The sequence below is a fragment of the Chaetodon trifascialis genome, chromosome 3 (assembly GCF_039877785.1).
Source record: "Chaetodon trifascialis isolate fChaTrf1 chromosome 3, fChaTrf1.hap1, whole genome shotgun sequence".
NCBI lineage: Eukaryota > Metazoa > Chordata > Actinopteri > Chaetodontiformes > Chaetodontidae > Chaetodon > Chaetodon trifascialis.
The window spans coordinates 19,073,448-19,094,242 of NC_092058.1; the positions used below are offsets into that span (position 1 = coordinate 19,073,448).

At 40.8% G+C, this 20,795-nt stretch overlaps 4 protein-coding genes and 1 non-coding gene across 6 annotated transcripts; 2 read left to right on the plus strand and 3 right to left on the minus strand.

Moving 5' to 3' along the window:
- The first annotated feature begins 1,230 nt into the window (after window positions 1-1,230).
- Window positions 1,231-9,019, plus strand: nek4 (NIMA-related kinase 4). The gene is made up of 16 exons (XM_070958804.1): window positions 1,231-1,594; window positions 2,317-2,583; window positions 2,685-2,882; window positions 3,006-3,113; window positions 3,486-3,640; window positions 3,819-3,954; window positions 4,892-5,560; window positions 5,656-5,706; window positions 5,858-6,007; window positions 6,094-6,252; window positions 6,622-6,688; window positions 6,883-6,995; window positions 7,173-7,261; window positions 7,444-7,661; window positions 7,746-7,879; window positions 8,390-9,019. Exons 1-16 carry the CDS (start codon window positions 1,505-1,507, stop codon window positions 8,486-8,488), a joined length of 2,703 nt encoding a protein of 900 aa, XP_070814905.1. The 5' UTR covers window positions 1,231-1,504; the 3' UTR covers window positions 8,489-9,019.
- A 180-nt stretch (window positions 9,020-9,199) lies between these two features.
- On the minus strand, window positions 9,200-10,574 carry spcs1 (signal peptidase complex subunit 1). Its single transcript, XM_070959252.1, has 4 exons — window positions 10,459-10,574; window positions 9,925-9,984; window positions 9,735-9,821; window positions 9,200-9,495 (listed from the first exon to the last, which is right to left on the minus strand). Exons 1-4 carry the CDS (start codon window positions 10,492-10,494, stop codon window positions 9,370-9,372), a joined length of 309 nt encoding a protein of 102 aa, XP_070815353.1. The 5' UTR covers window positions 10,495-10,574; the 3' UTR covers window positions 9,200-9,369.
- Window positions 10,575-10,927: 353 nt separating this feature from the next.
- On the plus strand, window positions 10,928-14,948 carry glt8d1 (glycosyltransferase 8 domain containing 1). 2 transcript variants are annotated; one of them, XM_070958921.1, is made up of 9 exons: window positions 10,928-11,311; window positions 11,520-11,618; window positions 11,780-11,990; window positions 12,126-12,243; window positions 12,345-12,429; window positions 12,564-12,676; window positions 12,767-12,933; window positions 13,042-13,154; window positions 13,610-14,948. In XM_070958921.1, exons 1-9 carry the CDS (start codon window positions 11,296-11,298, stop codon window positions 13,792-13,794), a joined length of 1,107 nt encoding a protein of 368 aa, XP_070815022.1. In that variant the 5' UTR covers window positions 10,928-11,295; the 3' UTR covers window positions 13,795-14,948. The 2 variants fall into 2 exon arrangements, with proteins under 2 accessions (XP_070815022.1, XP_070815023.1); XM_070958922.1 differs by having other exon boundaries at window positions 11,822-11,990.
- Window positions 14,949-15,182: 234 nt separating this feature from the next.
- gnl3 (G protein nucleolar 3) lies at window positions 15,183-19,642 on the minus strand. The gene is made up of 15 exons (XM_070958864.1): window positions 19,566-19,642; window positions 19,297-19,355; window positions 19,007-19,147; window positions 18,599-18,718; window positions 18,430-18,510; window positions 18,208-18,343; window positions 17,991-18,094; window positions 17,386-17,536; window positions 17,158-17,245; window positions 16,851-17,028; window positions 16,618-16,760; window positions 16,244-16,380; window positions 15,982-16,130; window positions 15,700-15,769; window positions 15,183-15,617 (listed from the first exon to the last, which is right to left on the minus strand). The coding sequence occupies exons 1-15, from the start codon at window positions 19,576-19,578 to the stop codon at window positions 15,526-15,528; spliced, it is 1,662 nt and encodes a 553-aa protein (XP_070814965.1). The 5' UTR covers window positions 19,579-19,642; the 3' UTR covers window positions 15,183-15,525.
- LOC139329599 (small nucleolar RNA SNORA47) lies at window positions 17,661-17,793 on the minus strand. The gene has a single exon (XR_011602088.1). It is a non-coding gene; the product is annotated as a small nucleolar RNA SNORA47 (small nucleolar RNA).
- Window positions 19,643-20,795: the final 1,153 nt, after the last annotated feature.

Here is a 20,795-nt window from a genome sequence, read left to right on the forward strand (position 1 = left end):
GCACCTTGTGCTGCATTTTTATGTATGAAAAGTGCTATAGAAATAAAGTTTGATTGAAGTTTGATTGATATATACACAAGTCAAGTGTTTGTGTAATGGAAAGCAAATAGTGCAAAAGAATAAATACTGAGTGAATATTAAACACGGCTGCAAAATTAGTTGTGGTCGCAGTGTACTGTAGGTCATAGTGACCATACTAATGGACTTGCAGTTGTAGGTATTATCTCTCAAACTCTCGACCACACAATCTAATAATGTATTGAAAAGATTTTGATCTCGTGGTACGGTGCACAAACACAGAGAAAAGCCGTATAACTAGGTGTCATTACTATCATCTGCCTTTCCCCCCTTTATCCTTAACATCTAGTCTATGTTGCATGTTATTTATCTTGTATTCCTGTGTTCTATAATTTGAAGTTCACTCATTTGCATTTGTTAGTTTTCGCGAGTCCCAGTCCATGCTCAACTGAATCTACGTTTTTTGTCTTGGCAATGTGCGTTGTATCTTCGTTTTATAACAGAACAAAACCAATACGAAACCCGATTTAATTTATTTGTGACGATACCTCAAAATAAATCCGAGAAAAAAAGCACATACGACTTACTGCTCCATGGCTAATCACCCTGCCAGGTGCGCACCGCTTTGGTACGCTGACGTCTGTTTACGGTGGTCTAGAGCTCCATCTAGTGGATTATATGACCCAAACAGACGAGATGAAATTCATGGAAATTCTACACAAACTCTATATGGCAGCGGTCCCCAACCTGTTTTTGCGCCACGGACCGGTTTCACGACAGTGCCCAAGGCATTTACAGTGAACATTTGATGTTTTCTCTTAAAGTCCCTGCACTGAAGAGGTTTGCCTTTTTCATAGCAGGAGTACAGGTATAACTCATGTTTTGCCTGTCATTAATGGCGGTTGCATCTCATTTAAGTGTAATAGTTCGAAAAACTGGTATTGTGTATGCTGGCTAAGTGAAGCAGACCTGTGTTATCACATCCAGGCCTCTTTTATACTACTTTATTTTGACATTTTACAATTGCAGGTAAGGAATAGTACACCACAAAATAGTTTGTTTTTCTCCCCTATATTTGTAAATAAAGAGTATCTAAACAGAAAGCAGGGACATTTTTTTCTGTAGTTTTAGGGTCAGTTTTCCTGTAGTTTATTTATGCAGCTGCTGTGGTGTCCACGCTCAGACACTGGGTGTCGCTGTGACGTAGACGGAGAGGTGTTTGCTCCGGTTGGACCCTCTCCCCATCATCGGCAGAGAGCTGTCAGTTGCCTAGTGACGAAAAGCTTTCGACTGCTGCTGATTTCCTGCGTTTTCAAAATCTCGTCGCTGGCACTGGAGCTAACCAGTACGAAGTTTTGCACACAGATTTCATATGTTTATGGCGTCCATGCAGCTGGAGTATGGGACGAAATAAAGTCGCTATTCTTGGCGGGAATGCCGTGTAACGTTTCAGCGTTTCAGGTCGCGTTATGAGGCATTTTGAAGAATGAAGAATAATTATATTTTCATCAGGGTCGTTGGGAAAGGGAGCTATGGGGAAGTGAACCTGGTGAAACACAAAACAGACCGAAAACAGGTGAGAGACGGAACGTGTGTGAGGAATCCAGTACAGTCCCATAACGGTTAAAATAAGTGACGTACAACGTTAACAATTGAATTTTGTGGCTTGCCTCTACAAAGACCCAGCTAAAGTTCAACTAGCTTAAAGTTAGCTTAAGACGGCTAGCTAAAGCCTCAGATTTATTCACGCTCTTGTACATTACGGTTGAGATTTATGAAGCGGCTTTAATAACGTTAACCCATCCAGTTCGATGGAAGACATAACAAAACAAACCCGTGTGTTATTTTAATAACAATGTATGTTGTTATTTTCGGGGCAATAACTCTCAGTCTGAACAACTGAGAAAATTTGTTTCCTGTCTCCAGTGGTCCCCAAAGACTCCTCGAAGGGCTTGATCCCACAAGGACAATATAATTGAACCTATTCAGCCTTGAGAAGCTGTAGCTGCATGACTAATAGTACTGAACATCATGGTGACTGTTAATTCCCCTCCCGTAGAGTAAGTTTTGGGGTTTGAATTTAAGCCATAAATTAACAACAACAAAAAAAAGTACATAAATATTATGTAAATGTGAATTAGACCTATAAGCTGGTTGATCATTTTTATTGTTAGGCTCCATAGTGTTATGGGTTCTGTATTTGTTCATATGTCCAAATATACCATAGAATGACATGTTTTCCTTATTTTCCAAGTCAAGGAGAGTGACATTCTGTTTTTTTGCCTGTCTTTCCCCCAGTATGTTATTAAGAAGCTGAATTTAATCACCTCCTCCAAGCGTGAACGGCGTGCCGCTGAGCAGGAGGCACAGCTTCTATCCCAGCTGCGACATCCTAACATTGTGACATACAGGGAGTCTTGGGAAGGAGATGACTGCCAGCTGTACATTGTGATGGGTTTCTGTGAAGGTGGTGACCTTTATCATCGACTCAAACAGCAAAAGGGCGACCTCTTACCTGAGAGGCAGGTGGTGGAGTGGTTTGTCCAGATAGCCATGGCACTCCAGGTATGTTGTGAGATTGAAGGTGAACTCCATGTGAGGATCAGACATAGTTTATGTTCTTCATATCGTAATGGGACATCTGAAGTCACTGTTTTGCTTTGCAGTACCTGCATGAGAGGAACATTCTTCACCGGGACCTTAAAACACAGAACATCTTCCTGACGAAGACCAACATCATCAAAGTTGGGGACCTTGGCATCGCACGAGTATTGGAAAACCAGAATGATATGGCCAGCACACTCATAGGGACCCCTTACTACATGAGTCCAGAGCTCTTCTCTAATAAACCCTATAACCACAAGGTAATTTTGTTGTCTGCTTTTACTATGTGTAGTTTTATTCGTGAATGGTCAAAAGAACTGCTTTACAAATGTGTTAACAGTTGTTGTCGCTTGAAATAACAAATGGATGTTATTTTTTTCTAGTCAGACGTATGGGCCCTGGGTTGCTGTGTGTACGAAATGTCCACACTGAAACATGCCTTCAATGCCAAGGACATGAACTCACTGGTCTATCGCATTGTAGAAGGAAAGGTGGGATTTAACTTTTTACATGTATTTTATTTGATATTCTGTTAAGATAAACTTTGCATGGTTATATTTTGAAGACTTTATTCATGCTTTTCCAGTTGATCCAAGTCTGAAGTTTGTCATTTCGTGAGAGTGTCAGAAGAGTTCAGCAATATTTTTTTTAGTTTCATAAACAGACTGAAGTTGGGAATTGTTTTGTATTTTCCCAAATAACCAGAGGTGAATAAGCTGCTTGATTGGTATCTTCAGCCATCTTGATCAGGAATTTCATAACTGATTCTCTTCTGGTTCATACAGTGCGTTGTTTTCCTGAACCCTGAAGTCTCATTTATGATATGTTTTTTAAATAGGAATTTTCTCTGGTTTTCTCATCAGCTGCCACAGATGCCCAGTAGGTATGATCCCCAGCTGGGGGAACTGATCAAAAGCATGCTGTGTAAGAGACCTGAAGACAGGCCTGATGTCAAACTTATCCTCCGGCAACCCTACATCAAACGACAAATTGCCATGTTCCTTGAGGCCACTAAAGAGTAGGTGACACTGACAGCAGACTGTGTTTCTGTTATTTCTAATTTATTTAAAGCAATTTATTATTTGCAAAAATCTTAGCCAGTGCTTTTCTTTTTTGTCTTTGGTGGTCAATTTTTTTTGTCTCTGTATACTTCAGTTGGAATACTTATTCAATTTGTTTGTTTTGGCTCTTACCAGAATAACTGCCAAGTCAAAAAAGAAAGCTGTGGGGGGCAGCAGTGATTGTAGGACCAACAGCGCTTCGTCGGTGGCGTCATCTCAGCCAAAACCTGAGAGAAGTCCCCAGCTGGAACCTCTAGTCAGGGTGAAACGGGTGAGTGACTACAGAATAACAAGGCTGGTTTAACACAGACAGCTCTGCTATAATCCAGTAATATTGTGCAGTATTCCCATAATAACGCTTTATGTTTTTCAGTCACTCAGTATTGAATTACTGTGCCACCACTTATCAAAGTGTGTCCTATGATTGCCTTATATGTCTTATATCTTTTAACAGACCAATAGTAACTCACAGGTATTTTCGGTTAGACTCAACAGTGAAGTTTCAGTATGTGGAGGAAAGGTTTGATTTGAACAGTAGCCTGTCATCATGTCTTTTACTGCATTTTATTTTGCCAGCTCATTCAAGCTAGTTATTGAACTAAAATGATCCCAGAATCTCCTGAGTGGAAAGTGTTTGTGTGCCACTTGGAGATGACTGTTATGGCTGGTAATGCAATAATAATTAATTGTCACAGTAGGCTGCTGTGCTTTGCAAAAAGCCCGCATTAACTACAAATAGATTCATGCCTTCAAATGTTAATACATTTGAATCTGGTTGGGTCTTTTAATTCATTTAGATGTTTTTTTGCTTTCTCAGTGAAAGTACTTCTACTTGGTCACAGTAAGCACTTGGGGTATTGCTTTGGTAAAAACTTGTTATTTAAAAATTTCTTCACTTAGTGCACTGAAGCCGGCAAGCCAAATGTTGGATTCAAGTAGTAAATACCTTTTAGATTGATGACATTGCATCAGGGTTGTCCAGAACACCATAACCAATCCTGGACAAGTTCTATTGTTGTATATTTATTTTCAGTATGTTTGTGTGTTGATTTATCCTGGTCATCAGGTAGTAAGGTGTCAAAAACATTCCAGTGGATTTCTCCAGTGACTATACAGTTGAGGCTGTTTTCCAGGTTTCTTCAGTTCTGATGTTAGGCAGGGAATCATGAATGATTATTATGGTTTTTGTTTTTTCTCTTCATCTTCAGAAAGAGGAGAAATCACAACAACATAAAGTTAGGAATGGCACTACTGACTGCACCCCAGTCCAATCACCTCTGTCACACAAACCCTCCTCACCGAATGCTCTCAAGGCCAGCATCACATCCGTGGCAACTGTCAGCAACATTGATATTGATCTCCAACTGCAGGATGAGGACCTGACAAAGAGGCAGGTGCAGGGGATCCAGTCAGTTGCGTCACACAACCAGGCTGGTAACGAGCCTGTGACTCACAGTGTGTACAAAGACAGCAAGGGAAGAAGGAAACCAGATCCCTCTCCCCCTCCTTCCCCCGTTAAGCCCCCTCTGAAGTCTGTATCAGGTGTTGGCAGTCGGGGAGGAGACGAGAGGAGGGCATCCAATGGATTGTTAGACATTCATCCACAGGCCACGCCAAATCCTGGGGACACATTTTCTGTCTGTGGGGAGAGGCAGATGTCAGATGATACTGTGGAGTTACTTAAAGAGGCTGACATGCAGAACCCAATGATAGGGGAGGAGAGAGAGGCTGCTTTTTCTATCTGTGAGAGAAAACCTGCATGCAAATCCAGCATAGAAAATATTGGAGCATCTGTGGAAGTGAATATAGATAATAAAAATGATACTGTTACCGTTCTCAAGGGTGCTCCAACACAACACCATACCTCAGCTATCAAAGTAAGTGCTCTTGGTAATATTACAGTATTTCTGTTATTTGCTTATGGAGTATTCTTGTTTTAGTTGTTAACGTGTGATCATTTGTGTGGTTGCAGGAAAACCTAGAATCTACTGAAAAACTGTTAGAACCATTCCCTCAAACACTGGTGAGCATTACACTTCTTGTCCTCACTCTGTGAACTCTTGCCGGAATAAAGGCCATAAGATGACTGTAGCACTGCTAACATCCAGTGACACAAAGCACAAGAAATTCTCTCTTTCTGCCACAATGGAAAAAGTGTAACTGTGTGTGTTCAGGAGCCTGTTCAAGAGGATTCTCCCTTACCAGCCAGTAAGCCGAGTCTGATTACTCCGTGTCAAACGCCTCCGTACTTCTCATCAGAACCTGCTGTATCACAGCAGCACAGAGGGAGGGACAAAAGATGGACACTTGGAGATCAGGACAAGGTAAAAAAACAGTCCATAAATTGATTAATTTAATCTGAATTTATCTTAATTTTTATTGATCTTTTCTTGTCTTCTGTTTGTCCAAGGTGGCTGCTCCTCGACCTTTACCTCCACCTCCTGTTGAGAAAATAGCCGTGGAGGTGAGGAAGAGGAGCAGGAAGAGTACAGAGAGCAAGAAATCTGGTGTAGCTGCAACCTCCACATCAGTTAGCTCCTGTCAGGACGGATTCTTACCACTGCCACAGGTGATGGTGCTCCTCCACTCGCACAGCGTGTACAGCAACATTACTGTGAAGATGTATTTTTCTGAACATCCATTCTGCATAAGACACATTTGGTGTTGGTAAAATTAGGACCTGAATCAACAATCAACATTTCTGCAATCTTAAAATACAACAAGTTATGAATTATTCTTCAATAAGTGTAAGTAATTTGAGGCCATAGCTTTTGAATTTTATATTGAAAGTTGAATGGAGTATCTATAAACAATATTAAAACATTGTTTTGAATATTTTGTGCTTAAGGGAATGGTTTTGGTATGTCGGTGTATTCTTGCTGAAATCAGCAGATGCACTTTATCTGTCACAGAAAATGTGGGTTTATCGTATTTTTAGGATCGTCCTCTGTCTGCCAGAGAGAGGAGAAGACTGAGACAGTCCCAAGAGAGTGGCAGTCAACCAGGTACTTACTGTCTTGTCGGAAATGGAAAATTATAGTTGAACCTACAATATAACAACAAAACTGTAAAACTAAAGTTATAGGAGGCTTCAAAACAAAACAAAACAAAACAAAACAAAACAAAACAAAACAAAACAAAACAAATGTGGTAATAGTTGATTTAAGACTTTTCTTGATTACTTCTGTTTTTTCCACAGGTTGTAGTGTTTTAAGGAGGGCATCCTATGATGTCACTTCCACCAAGGACGAACACTACAGTGTCCCAGTTACCAGATCTGTTTCAGACACTATCACTGCGACCAACAGCAGGGTACTGACCTCCCATTGCTGTGACATTCAGTCATGAAAAGAGAACTGCACTTTTTTAATGTCTACCAGTGTGACAAAACAAGGCTAGATGTACCATGTGAGGCTAATCTGAGCATATTACAGTGAATTTAAAGCTGAAGTTTGTGTCATAATGATGGGACGTGTCTCAATACAACAGGATAAGATGCTGGAGCGAAGGTCAGATGAAGATGAGTGCAACTCATCCACAAGTTCTACCGAACGTTCAGAGGGAGACTGCAGGGAAAGGTGAGAGCATCCAAGACAAGAGAAAATAACATGAAGTGCAACTCACCTCAACTCAAATATAGTCACCGTACGGCTTTGTCCTCCATAGTTTTAGCTGTGGAAAGTCTTTGTTAACATATTTACTGCTTCCCATTGCTTGAGGGAATTTGCTGTATAATCCATGATTTGTGGGTCATCTACAGGAAGACTGAATCCAACGACATGCAGGATTTAGTCCATATGATGACCCAAACTTTGAGAATGGATGTTGGAGACGGTGTGAGTGAGGTGGACAAAGGCAGATTTGGCTCCTCTGCATTTCCAGAATTTAAACTGAACAGGAAGTACAGAGACACCCTGGTGCTCCATGGGAAGGCTGGAGGGGAAGCAGAGAACCTGTCACTTGGTGAAATACCAATAGGTTAGATGCTTTGGGCAAAGTTTATAGTCATCAGTCTGCTGTTCTGGAGCTTCCCTGTGTTCAACCAGCTTTTCTCTCCAAAAGGCTCCATGTCTGGTCTAGCCAAGATAAGGAGAGCCATAGAACATCTGAGGACAGATGTGGTGAAGGGCCTGGGGGTCAAGCTGCTGGACAGAGTCTTGGAAATCATGGAGGAGGAGGATGAAACCAAACGAGAAGTAAGATTTTAAAGAAGTGAACCATTTCACACCAAATCATACTGTACCCACACTTGTAAAAGTGCTCAGGGAGAGCAACTAAATAGGACCAAGAGCAGTGTGTTTTTTGGCATTGTGTGCACAATGCTTTGCAAATGTTTAAGGGTATTATGCTTTTTTTTAAATGAAATGCATTGTGCACCTTTACAGCAGGAAGGGTAAAGGGGGTCACAAACGTGTACTGTAAGCCTGGTGTACAAGTCACATACAATGATTTTCTAATGCATTGGTCAATGAGATCAATGTATTGACTGAATAATTTCTTTGTTTGCATTCTGACACAGACAGTGTTTGTTCACTAACAAATGAGGCCCAATGAGACTTGAATTAGACTGACTTCTCATCATACCTTTGGAATAGATTAACTTCCGTGTGCGGTGGAATAAGTTTGTCTCCAGAGTTTAATATAAATGTTTCACCTGTCTTTCGTTTCCTAATGATCACAGTTGGCATCCCTTTCTCTCACTGCAGCTGTGCCTTCGTGACCAGATGGGGGATGAGAAGTACCAAGCTTATGCTGTGATGGTGAGGCAGCTAAAATTCTTCGAGGATATTGCCCTCAAGGTTTAGAGAAAACATTGTACATAAGGGAGAGAACATATTTGCATTTATGTGATACCTTTTGAGAATGCATTCAAGCAAGTGTCTTGATAGGTCTTGTATAACAGGAAACTTTGTCTTTGGGAGAAATGTGAATCAGACCACCTTGCTTGTGCGGCATTGCCACTTTATCTATGCTTCAGGGTCACATCATGGAATTGCCACAATACAGCTGCCCTTGTGCAAGAAGTCTTATGTAAATTACTGTGTAAAGTTTTCTTTAACTCATTCTTTAAATTTGTAATTCTTCCTGTAATTTTCAGGATGCCTATGTAAAGATGTTGAAGCACTCCTTATCTTTTTACTTTCTATAATAGTTACTTATTTGTTTATTTATAATGCAGGACAGAATGTCAACAGCTGTTTTATCTATGCTGTACTTATGAGGACACTAGCTCGCACTTCTGCTGCTGTATTTTCTAAAACACAAAATCATGTAATGTAGATGCATTGTTGATATTAACATTTGAATTAGTTCCAATAAATCGTGAATCTAATTTGTTTACGTCTTATTTTCCATGTTGATAAGAACCACAGTTTTTCCACAATTGACAGCAGCAAAAATAAAGAAAAGCACTATTTTTAAAAAATGGAAATACATCTTTGTGCACTGTAACATACTCAGTCCCGCAGAGGAAAAATATTCTAAAGGCAAATGAAACATCCCATTTACAAAACAAAGACAGTATCAGATGTTTATTATTTGGACACAGAAGTATTTCATTGTTGACTGATAAACACTATAACAACATTTTCTTCCCAAATGCTTCAAATGTGAACTGTGAGACAAAATTCAAAATAATTTCTGATATAAAAGGATGTATTAACAACTGGGCAGTGATCATTTTCAGTTATTTGTGCTTCTTCTTCTTGAGGCTTTCCTGAGGTTTTTGGCTGGACTCCCCGCTGGTCTCTGGTATGACTGGCTGCCAGGACAGAGGATTCCGTCTGAACATAGGCCATGGAGGCAGGGTCAACTGAAATCAAGCACAGGAACATAAGAAATATTATCATGTTGGCTGTTGTTTATTTCCCCAAGAACTTTTTTTTTTTAATTTATTACAAACTATACCACCACAAGACAGCCAACATGTAATTTTAATTAATTATAGAAACCTATATTGGGTGCACAACCTATCTATATATTGTTACTACCCACAAAAACGGCAAACCGAGCACAACAAAACAAAACAAAACAAAACAAAAAAAAACTTACCACACAGGACACAGCAAAACCAGCCAAGACTATGTACACTGTCCAGCCGAACTGTTCAATGATCAGACCGTACACAAATCCAATCACCTGGAAAACCCATACAAATGATATCAGAGAACCTGACTACAGGTAAAAACGCAGTAAGTGGTTTGTTTCGAATTGCTACTTTGTATGTATCATAATTAGTTACCGCTGAGATGAGTATTATTCCCTGGAAAATCTGTTCAGCCAGTTTCTGGCCTTTATAATCCTGCAACACAAAGGATGGACAACATTAACAACGCAAAATCAGTTCAGACTCTGGGGAGGGTGGTAACGGGTTTACCTGTGCAAAAATACAGCGCGGGTCTTATGCACAAGGTAAAGTGATTGGGAAAATATATAAGTTACAGACGATAGTGATGTCACAGGATGAAGCTAACTTCCAATGCAATTTTAGTTAACACGAAGACGTGCCAAAACACAAGCAAGCAACTAACTACTGGTAACTTAGGTTAACTTCGCATGATGGATCATGATAACTGATGGTAAAAGCTACGATGGATCAGAAAACTTGATTTGGCAGTAATTACCATAACGTTAGCTAGCAGCTGTTACCAATGTAACGTTATTTTGACCACTAGGTTACACTGGCTAGCTAGGAATCAGTGTTAGCTTAGTATAAATGCATGGATGAATGGCTAGCATTATTATGCTGCTCCATACCAAATAAGCTATCTCTTACCATGTGCGTGGGAATGGTCTTAAATACAGACAACATCTTTCTGCCTGGAATGAACAAGCATACGCGAACAGTAGTTAGATGCTCGAGCGGATGGAAACCGATGCTGACTGACTTCCGGTTTCAAAGATCTACGTCGTGTTATGAAAGACCCACCCGGCTACTCCTCAGTGTTAGAACTTGTGTTAGCTGCGCAGGTTCACATATCTATAAACAATCGGGATGGGGTAAAACGCTATGTGTTGTTCACAAATCCCGTTTGGTGTTAGTGGAAAGCTATGCGAGCCTAAATGATTGCCGGTCAATATGTCTAGCTGTTCTTAAGTATTATTGTCTAAGCATACAATTTTACCTTGTATCTCCAGCCATGAAATCATATATACATACAAAAATGGAACTTGCAAGTTTTTTTTTAGGTTTAAACAATGCGCTAATGCGATTTTACAATCAGGCAAACGCGTGGGCAGCCATTACTACGTGCAAACGTGATAACGGATAAACTTGTTGATGTTGAGTTGGCAGTTTGGCTCTTGTGTAAATGACTGTCGCTGTCTTACGGAGTGTCTTTTTTAGAGCTAACTTCACCAACGTTGTACATATTTTTCTACGTTCAAGCACATGAACACAGTTAAAAGCCAATAGTTTGCTTGTGGTTCCGTTGTGCATTTATGCAGTCGCAAGGCAGTGGTGCAGCAGCAAGTCGAATTCACCTCAATTCTCATTAACTAGCCAGCAAGTCCAGGTTGGGCTGCACTCAGGTCAGTTCAGCGACTTTTTTTTTTTTAACTTGTTTTTTAAATTTTCATCAGGCGTGCTGGAGGGACGGATGAAGTCGTTGTCATGACACTGAGGAGAGGTAAGCCAGATGCTTATTTGCTTCTCTGACGCGTCTGTAATTCTGTCTAGATAGTACAGTGTGAATGGAAAACAGTTAAATAGAAACTAATAATAGAGTAGAACAGGCAAACTGGCTACCATGTATATCTAACATGGCATTCACGTTTCCTACACTGACACCGCTGCCACAGCTGCTGTCAACATCAGCGCTTCATTGTGTCTTTCAGTAAACGTGGTCATCCTTGTGCTGCTGGCTGTGGCCTTCCTGATCATAGTTCAACGAAATCTCCTCAGCCTCAGTGACTTTTTACGCAAGGAAAACTCAGGTATGGTTGTCTTTGTGCTGGAGAAATACACACTGTGTGGTTAAAATGTTGCCCCTCAGAACATGGAGTGTACTGTCGTGAACATCTCATCAGACACCTTCAGTGTGTGAAAATGAACCCTTGGAAACAGCTTATGAAAGCCCACATATCCCTCCATGTAGACGCAGGGATGATTCTTCCCTTTGAATCCGAGTTGTCTTCAGACCTCAGACCAGAGACGGTGAGGAAAGGAGAGGAGATCCCTGTCCTCATCACTGCTGCTGAGGACAGGCTCGGTGCTGTGGTTGCTGCCATGAACAGCGTCTACCAGAACAGTAAAGCCAATGTGGCTTTCACCATCGTGACCCTGAATGACACAGTGGATCACCTGAAGTAAGACAATGGAGCAAGTCTGTCTTGCTACATCATGCATACCATATATTGCATAGTGCTGCAGGTTAACCAAGTTAAGAGGAATTTGTGAAATGCTAACTGTATTTGAATCGAGTCATTTTCTCTTATCAACAGAGTGTGGCTCAGTAAGACAAAGCTAAACAATATCAACTATAAGATAGTTATCTTTGAGCCTGAGCTCCTCAACGGGAAGGTATCTAAAGATCCACAGACGTTTGAGGCTGTAAAACCGGTAAGACAACGTAATGTTTTTTGAATGGGGCGTGATAAGTATTCATACTACTGTTTGCCTGTGTTCATCCCCTGATAACCTTATGTTAATCTGTGTTTCAGTTGACTTTTGCCAGGTTTTATCTCCCTGTATACATACCCGAGGCTGAGAAAGCTATCTATTTGGATGATGATGTCATTGTACAAGGTAAGACACCACCATAAACCAAATGTATTTTCCACACAGCCTGTCACTCTTTATTTCTCAAAAAATATACATGTTATAACTATAAGGGAAAGGGGAATTAATGAAGGGATTTTACTTGTTCTGTTGGATCTCAGGGGACATTCAGGAGCTGTATGAAACCAGCCTCAAACCGGGACACGCAGCTGCCTTCTCAGATGACTGTGATTCAGCTTCAGCTAAGGGCATTGTTAGAGGAGCAGGAAATCAGGTGGGTATCTCTTGAATGGGCTCACTATTTTCAGCTATCTAAAAAAAAAGTATCATTAGTGTGATCAAATAATGAATCTTTCTTCAATAGAATAACTATATAGGCTTCCTGGACTTCAAGAAGGAAGCTATCAAGAAGCTGGGGATGAGGGCCAACACGTGCTCCTTCAACCCCGGGGTCATCATCGCCAACCTGACTGAGTGGCGGAACCAGAACATCACACGGCAGCTGGAGCACTGGATGCAACTTAACACACAGTATGTGACTGTGGAAAAATCTGGATTTTATTTCCATTTTACATTTACACATGCTAATCAAGGGGACTCTTTCTGGTCATATTGAGCTAAATTTGCTGGTCTCCTCAGGCATGAGCTGTACAGCAAGACTCTGGCAGAGAGTATCACCACCCCCCCACTCCTAATTGTTTTCTACAAACGTCACTCCGCCATCGACCCCATGTGGCACATCCGACACCTTGGTAAGTTCTGCTTAATTGCTGATGGGAAATGAAAAGGAACTAAGAAACTAATATATTAAGAGTTTTCGATCAAACTGATTTTACAGATGGACAACCCAGAACAATTGTTTCTCTGGGATTTTTGCGTGATTCTTCCACAAATACATATCCACAATACAGGACATGAGAGTATGGAGGTGCTGCCCGAGTATTTTGAGAAGCTTTTAAATGGTTTTTAAAGGAATGGTTCAATATTTCCCTCAACTGCCAGTCCTTATGCTATGCTAACTGTGGCTTCATATTTATCTGACAGATACGGTTGATATGGTATCAGTCCTCTCGTTTAACTCAAGGCGAGGAAGCAAATACCAGCAATACCAGAATGTTAATTCCTGCTTGATCTGAATGCTTTTGACACCAAATACAGTATGACTTAAATCTAAACAATCATATGATGGTAAAACCTTGTTTTTCAGGCACGACCGGAGCTGGAAACCGCTACTCTCCCCAGTTTGTGAAAGCTGCCAAACTCCTCCACTGGAATGGACACTACAAGCCGTGGGGGAGAACGTCCTCCTTTTCCGACGTGTGGGACAAGTGGTTTGTTCCAGACCCCACAGGAAAATTTCACCCTGTGCGAAGACACACAGGGGACAAATAGATTGAAGAATTGGTTTCAGGAACTTTGGAGCAGCCAAGTCCCAGCAGGACCACACCTCGTGATATCTCAGGAACAAAGTAAGGCCTTCTCCCTCGCCTGCCCTGTGCTTGAGTTCTGTCATCCTCCCAACATCTACACCTGTGTATTGTCACGCTTCCTTGAACACACAGAATTGACCTTTTTTTTCTACCCACTGCATCTTGTTGTTGCTTGGGGCTCACAGATATTTGACATTTCTTTAGTCCAGACACTCATTGCCCTTGAGATTGCTTTGACACACACTTCTCAAAATGTTCTGATAAACTGTTGAAAGCAGATTATTTCACTGAAGAGGCACTATTATCTCCTTATTGTCAGAGCAGTGTTTCATCCTCAACAGCAGACCTGTTGCATCTGAAGGTTATGACCTCTCATAGCCATGTGTGCAGTAATGAGATTCCATATGACGTGCCAAGACAGCCATGTACAACTAAGCCATGGTCAAAGTAAAGTTGGCAGAAGTAGCTATGTTTACATGCAGCTCAACACTAACTTAATTTGCATACTAAAGCAATTTATACAGTTATGTCAGCGTTAGTGGTGTAACAGTCGTCCCGACAAACAAGTTCCCCTCCTGAGTTAGGTCAGTCTGAATTGTATATTATTTTAGTCATGATGACTCATGTTGTTACCTCAATCTTCAGGACTTCCTGTGGAAAATTAATGGATCTTTTCATACTTAATTGCAGATATGCTTATTAATCAGATCCATGTTGACATCTTTTAAGTGTTTAGCATTTCCACTACAGTCAGACAGAAAATGCTTCCTCTTCCTCTGTAATTCAGTCATCCTGAGTGGCATTTTCACAAATAGGAACTGTTATTCCAATTTAATGTGCTACTATTTTGATTTGTCCCACTTATTTTGTCATAAATGAACATTAATACAGTACTGTACTGCCCCTCACTGAGCGATTGCAGTGTGGTTTTTAATGATTTTTTTTTATCACACCACTAAGCAAACTGCACCTCTGCAGAGACTGAAGAACATGTTTGCACAAACTTTCCATGCTTTATCCCATCAGGATTTTTATACACATCGAGAAAGCATTCACCATACCGCTGTAAATATTTATCTTTTGTAAAGTTCATGAAATAAAACATTTTTATCAGTTAAATCTTGTGATTATATGATTATCTACAATGGGCCTTGCATTTTTTAAGATCTGTCCTTTCCAAGGTTGTGTACAATTTTTGTAATATTATTTGGATGTTAAATAAGAGCTAAAAGAAAATGCAGTTTAAATGTGACTACAGCGTGAAACTCATAGTTGTGATGTAAATTCATGATTTTGCATACAAATTCAGTAAGTAAGACGACCAGTAGAGGCTCATAAGAATATAAGATGTAGACTTTGTAGAGGGTTTATTATGTCTATATACAGTGTTCTGCATGAACAAAATATTACAAATGACCTCTGGACATTTAAAATGGGTGATTTTTGTATTGACATCTGGGAGAAGAAGTCAGTGTATACACACAAACACATAATAAAGTCCATTTCCTGGGCAGGGCTCAGTCCTTGTCTGGTCTTCCAGATTATGTTTGAAGCAGGGCCTGAAACCAGCCAACCAGGCGATGCCTTTCAGACTGTGCTTCAGAATCGACTTTGTCTGACCGACAGTGATTCTGTACGACTGCATGTCCACATGAGCACAGACAGGAGATCAGAAGTGGTGTGAGGGCAGAGCTCATTTAAAATCTGTGTTGAAGTCGTAGGCGTCATCTGCAGAGAGGCTAAGGTCAGCGGGGACAGACTGGAACAGCACATGGCCTGGTTTTTCTGGAAGACAAGGTGAAATGTAAATATAAGGCCTAATAGGTGAAGATTTTAGTAATAATAAATCATTTTTAACACAATTTACTTTTGAGCAATGGCTTCAATGGTTTCTCCAGTTCCCCTGTTTCATTTGCGTCCTCAGCGGTTTGTTCAGGCTGCAAGGAGAGCAAATATTTATTTAAAGTCCAACAATCCTCAAGATATACAGAGTGATCTCAAAATGCGGCAGGTCCTGCCAGCTGGATCAGAGTTGGATTAGAAGTCTTCATAAACAAATTAAGACTTGAATGTTTGTCCTCATTTCCAGGAGGCCAGACTGCTAGCATTATTTGAAGCAGCTGTGTTGTCTGGCAAAAAGATAAGTTACCTCATTATTCTCATCATTCCGCTCTGCGTCTTCCTCTGTAGTTGCAGCACCAGGTTTTTCCTCAGAGATGTCACCAACACTGAGCAGGCCTGCAGTCAGGCCTTTGGAGATGAAGCTTATACTGCTGGCCTGGTTTGGGAATTTCACACCTTAAAAAAAGAAATAGGCAGAAGTTGTTTTCAGGTAGAACTTCATGAGGTAGACAGTTAATCTGAAGATCCATTTGCTTAATCTGCTGCTTAGAGTCAAATTAAACAGGTACCTTTCAGAGTTTCCTCGTTGCCCGTTTTCAGTAGGTTTAGGTCCCAGCCTTTCTGCATCTCAGCGACCACAGCGTCGGACATGTACGCGGGCAGGCTGTGGTTCTCCTGTGGCTTACAGTGGTAGCTCATCTTGGCTCTGAGAAGACACCAAACCAGAGACACAGACTGCAGTGAGACAGAGTGAGACAGAGCACTCCCTACTCTGCTTTATGAATCTACATGTATGCAGTTCTCCTGGTACAGTGTTTGGATCAGAGTTGGATTAGAAGTCTTCATAAAGAGATACAGAATTGCGCTTTTGTCCTCATTTCCGCACTGATGCACTACAACATGCTCCCCCTTCCAAATCCTTTGGAAAACCATGAACACTCACCCTGTCCAATCAGCAAGGAAAGCTGTGGCTGCCTGCTCTGTGTTGGCGACTCCGCCCTTCTGCAGATATCCTCGCTTTTTGGCAAACAAGGTTAAAAACTCCAGAGAGGTCTTGAAGTCAGGGACATTATATTGAAGCATGATCTGTAACAGTGAAAGCAGATGACTGGAAATTAATTTACAAGACAACACCCAAACCCATCAAACTAGTTCACACACGCTCTCTCCTCTAACCTGGGTCTTGTCGCACTGTTTGAGCAGAGTCCTGACAGCCTCCAGCACGCTCTCCTGGCCCTCCTCCACCTGCAGGCTCCTCAGAGCCATAGAGGCTGGTGGGTTGGAAGGTGAGGCCACGACTCCTGGGCTGTCTATAAGCTTCACATTCTTCAAGATGTGCACCTCCTGCATGGATCTGAAGGGGTGGTAACAGGTAACATTTAACTATGGGGATGCACAACAAATGAGGGGCTTGAGAAATATGTAAATTACAACTTTGTACAGCTTGAATAATTCTTGAGTTTTTACGCTTATTATCACTCACTTTGTGACGCCTCTATTGACGCCAACATTGCATGCAAGGATCCCCTTCATACTGTTAATGAGACTGCTCTTCCCCACGTTAGGAAAACCTGAGGGTGACAGATCACATCAAAGACTTTGTTCTGTGAGGACATTCAATCACATGGAGCTGCATGTAGCTAAAGTCCTCATGGAACTCAAACACAATGTCAAAGGAAGCCACTTTCTAAAGGGAGGACGCTGTGCTTACCTACAATACCCACTCTGAGTGAGTCCTTATTCTGTGTGTTATCAGCCAAACTTGACAGGAGCTCAGTGAGACAGCTGTTCCCAAATGAGGTGGCTGCTCTGGATTTGTCCAGGACTTCATTGGAGGCCACTATCCTGCGCTTCTTGGCTTGCTGATGAAGACAGAGTGCAAAATACTTTAAGCACCACAAACGTTGTTTTTTTTTTTTGTTTACATTTCAAACAGGATGAAGCTCCCTCCCACTGCCTGAATACAGCAGGCGCATATAGGAAACTATGTTGTTCACAAACACACACCAGCTCTGCTTGGGACAGAGCCATCGAATTTGTGTGTTTTGTTTGTTACTCTTGGAGGTTATAACCAGTTATAACAGCACAACACAAGCTGCTCAACCTTCTCAGTCCTCCAGATTATAATGAGGTATAAACACAACATTAGCGTCAGCTTATTCACTATAAAACAATCCCAACTGTGGGAGAGAGGAGTGGCTAACACTTCACTTCCTGCTGAAAAGTTGGAAGAGTTTAACTTTCTTCATATAAAAGGATCATGTGCTGCAAGTCTACACATTTGCTTTTGATGACTGATGTGTAAAATACACCTACCACTGTTTTGTCCTTGATCTGTGTTGATGCTTTGAATGCCAATGTGGGAAACTCTGCCTGTAAACACTGCATCCACCTCTTCACATTTTCCTTTGGCACCAGATCTAGAACACAGAAAATCAAACTGTGAAGGACACACAGCAGACCAAAGACCTGCTCATCTGCTTACTTAACAAGAAATTAACAGCGTAACTGGCAGCGTCTTGTGTCCATTTACCTATTTTGTTAAGAACCAAAAGCAGTTTCTTGTTGCCTTCTCTCTGCAGCACCTCCTCCTCCAGCTGTGGACACCTGCAGCCCAGTGGATCGCGAGCATCGAGGACTTCTATCACTACATCTGATGCATCAATTACCTGAAAAGGTAGAGAGGGAGGTCAGGTTGAGGACTAAAGTCATTCCTTTCTTTAGTGAAACGCTGACTGGGATTGGGTAGTTTTACCTTGTTTAATTCAGAGCAAAGGTACTGTTTTGAGTTCTTGTCTGGGGCGGCCTGTTTCTGTGAAGGCTTTATAACCTCATCCTATGGAAACAAGACCACAGAAAAGTTAAACCAACAGCAGAGACATAAAACTCTGAATTGACGGATGACTTTAGAGTTTGCCTTTTACCTCCCGAGCCTTCTTTGCCTTGGGTTCAGTTTCTTTACTTGCAGCCTCTTTCTCCTTTTTCCTCTTCTGGGCTCGCTCCTCTTTTTTAGCTTGTCTCTTTCTTTGTTTTTCTTCTTCAATCTGGGAGATTTAAAAAAAAAAAGTAAAACAGACAGCCAGTGATGTAATGTTACAGACTTAATCGCCAACAGAAGGACACTTATAAACACAGTTTAGCCCCATTTCCCAAAGCATTTTAATGCTGAGATGATCTTGGCTCATATATTTACAATAGAACTAAAATCACTGCAGTCTTACACCACTTTTGGGAGACAGAAACAGAGCAGATCCACACATCAATCTGAGAAGTGACACTGCTTTTATACCAGGTAGCTGCAAACTGCATCAGAAGAGCAAATGGCTGCCAACCTGTTGCCTCCTCTCCTCTGCCTCTCTGAGGACCTCCTCTTTGAAGGGAGCACTGTTGGGCACTCCGGGGTCCTTCTTTACTCGTTTGTGCACTCCTTTCTTCTTTGCCTCTTTTCTTAGCTTTCTGTTGTGCTCCCGGACCTAAACACAAAACACCATAATGTAACGTAGCTCATTTTTGTAGACATTAATCAGAGCAGCAGCAGCGATCTCGTTCCTCCAGGCCCCGTCGCACATAAAGCTATAAACTTAAATATCTCAAGTATTGGATGATTACTTCAGACTCTTACCTTTTTCTGTATTTTATAACGCTTTGAACACGAGACTCGCTTGCTGGCTTTCCTTAACTCTGGAGACAAAAGACAAACATAAAACAGTTTGACGTTGGTTCAACTGTTAGCTAAAACCAAGCTAATGCAAACTTCCCAATGACGGTTGTTAGCGATGGGAACAGTTTGCTTCTTAGCTTGGTGAATTAACCGAAGAAGAAAGTCTTAAAGAACTGTTTAATTTAATAAGCTCATATGTTGCTGGACAATCACCATCAGTGTTGACTTACTTGGTCGTTTCATCGTGGAGCTGTGGACCTGCCAAAGACAGTGTGCTGGTCTCGCACGTGGAGGAGAGAGCAAGTTTGGTCTTCGTCACTTCCGCTTTTGTCACCTTGACGGGCGCCCTCTGTTGGGTTGGAGTACTTCTTGTGTCACGATCGTATTTGTAAAAAATATTCCTAAAATAATGCAACAGAGAGAGTCAATCCTTTTTTTTTTTTTAATTAACTCAACATTTAATCATTCAACATCATTGACTTATCTAAAACATGTGTTATTTAAGGATGTAAAACACAAATTTATTATTTTGCAATTTCATGTAGATAGATTTATCAACATATATTTACCTATTTATTTATTTATTTAGATAGATAGATAGATAGATAGATAGATAGATAGATAGATAGATAGATAGATAGATAGATAGATAGATAGATAGATAGATCCTCAAGGGACATTCACAAGCCACTATATTTAAGTAGCCTATCTGCTACAGTACTTGAGCAGATGTTTATATAATGATATTCACATATTGGTATTTGCGTAACAATGATATTATCAATTTCCAATAGCTTTCTTTTTTGTTAAATCATAATATAATAAATATATATCACTGTAATATAATGAACTGTCATTGTGTTTGAGACAATGAGAATAAAAATCTCTTTTGCACCCTTGTACAGTGCAATGCTGGTGTCCATGAGTCTAACATACAGTATACAGTATAATCCGCACTCTGTTTGCACACACAGTCTTAGATAGAGAAGTCACTTTCTCTGTTTGGTTCAAAAGTGAGAACCACCAGTTAAAAATATTTTAAGGCTCGTACCTAAATTGTCCAACTTTTCTTTCAACTCTTGAACTAGATAATAGCATTACTGATGAATGAGTTTGAGTATGCATGTGTATGTTTAGTTTGTTAAATGTAATGTCTAGTGTGGGTGTCTGCATGATGACTTAATTTAAATGTGAGATTTTTACTTCAGTGTGAAAACTGATGGAGAAGGTAAATTATTATACTAATACATAATAGCACTTATGTGCTGAGCACCACGGATTTCTTGTTCAAAATTGTAACCAATCACCACAGACTCTTTCCATCGATAACACATTTTGTAGCCATATGAGAAACATAGCGTTCACAGAGGCCATACTGTCACGGTGATATTAGCAGGTGTCAGATCCTGTCACCTGGTTTTAACCTCAGTTTACCCAAACTACTCATCTCTGCAACGCAA

Excerpts from the sequence above, each read along its gene's own strand:
- glt8d1 (XM_070958921.1), top strand. Across the intron at positions 11,619-11,779 it reads TTTACGCAAGGAAAACTCAG|ACGCAGGGATGATTCTTCCC; the intron begins GTATGGTTGTCT and ends CCCTCCATGTAG. Across the intron at positions 12,244-12,344 it reads CGTTTGAGGCTGTAAAACCG|TTGACTTTTGCCAGGTTTTA; the intron begins GTAAGACAACGT and ends TCTGTGTTTCAG.
- spcs1 (XM_070959252.1), bottom strand. The coding sequence starts at position 10,494 with ATGTTGTCTGTATTTAAGACCATTCCCACGCACATG. Across the intron at positions 9,985-10,458 it reads AGACCATTCCCACGCACATG|GATTATAAAGGCCAGAAACT; the intron begins GTAAGAGATAGC and ends TTTGTGTTGCAG. Across the intron at positions 9,822-9,924 it reads GAATAATACTCATCTCAGCG|GTGATTGGATTTGTGTACGG; the intron begins GTAACTAATTAT and ends TGGGTTTTCCAG.
- nek4 (XM_070958804.1), top strand. The coding sequence starts at position 1,505 with ATGAAGAATAATTATATTTTCATCAGGGTCGTTGGGAAAGGGAGCTAT. Across the intron at positions 6,253-6,621 it reads GATTCTTACCACTGCCACAG|GATCGTCCTCTGTCTGCCAG; the intron begins GTGATGGTGCTC and ends TCGTATTTTTAG. Across the intron at positions 6,689-6,882 it reads AGAGAGTGGCAGTCAACCAG|GTTGTAGTGTTTTAAGGAGG; the intron begins GTACTTACTGTC and ends TTTTTTCCACAG.
- gnl3 (XM_070958864.1), bottom strand. Across the intron at positions 18,095-18,207 it reads TTTGGTTCTTAACAAAATAG|ATCTGGTGCCAAAGGAAAAT; the intron begins GTAAATGGACAC and ends TCTGTGTTCTAG. Across the intron at positions 16,131-16,243 it reads CAACGAGGAAACTCTGAAAG|GTGTGAAATTCCCAAACCAG; the intron begins GTACCTGTTTAA and ends TCTTTTTTTAAG.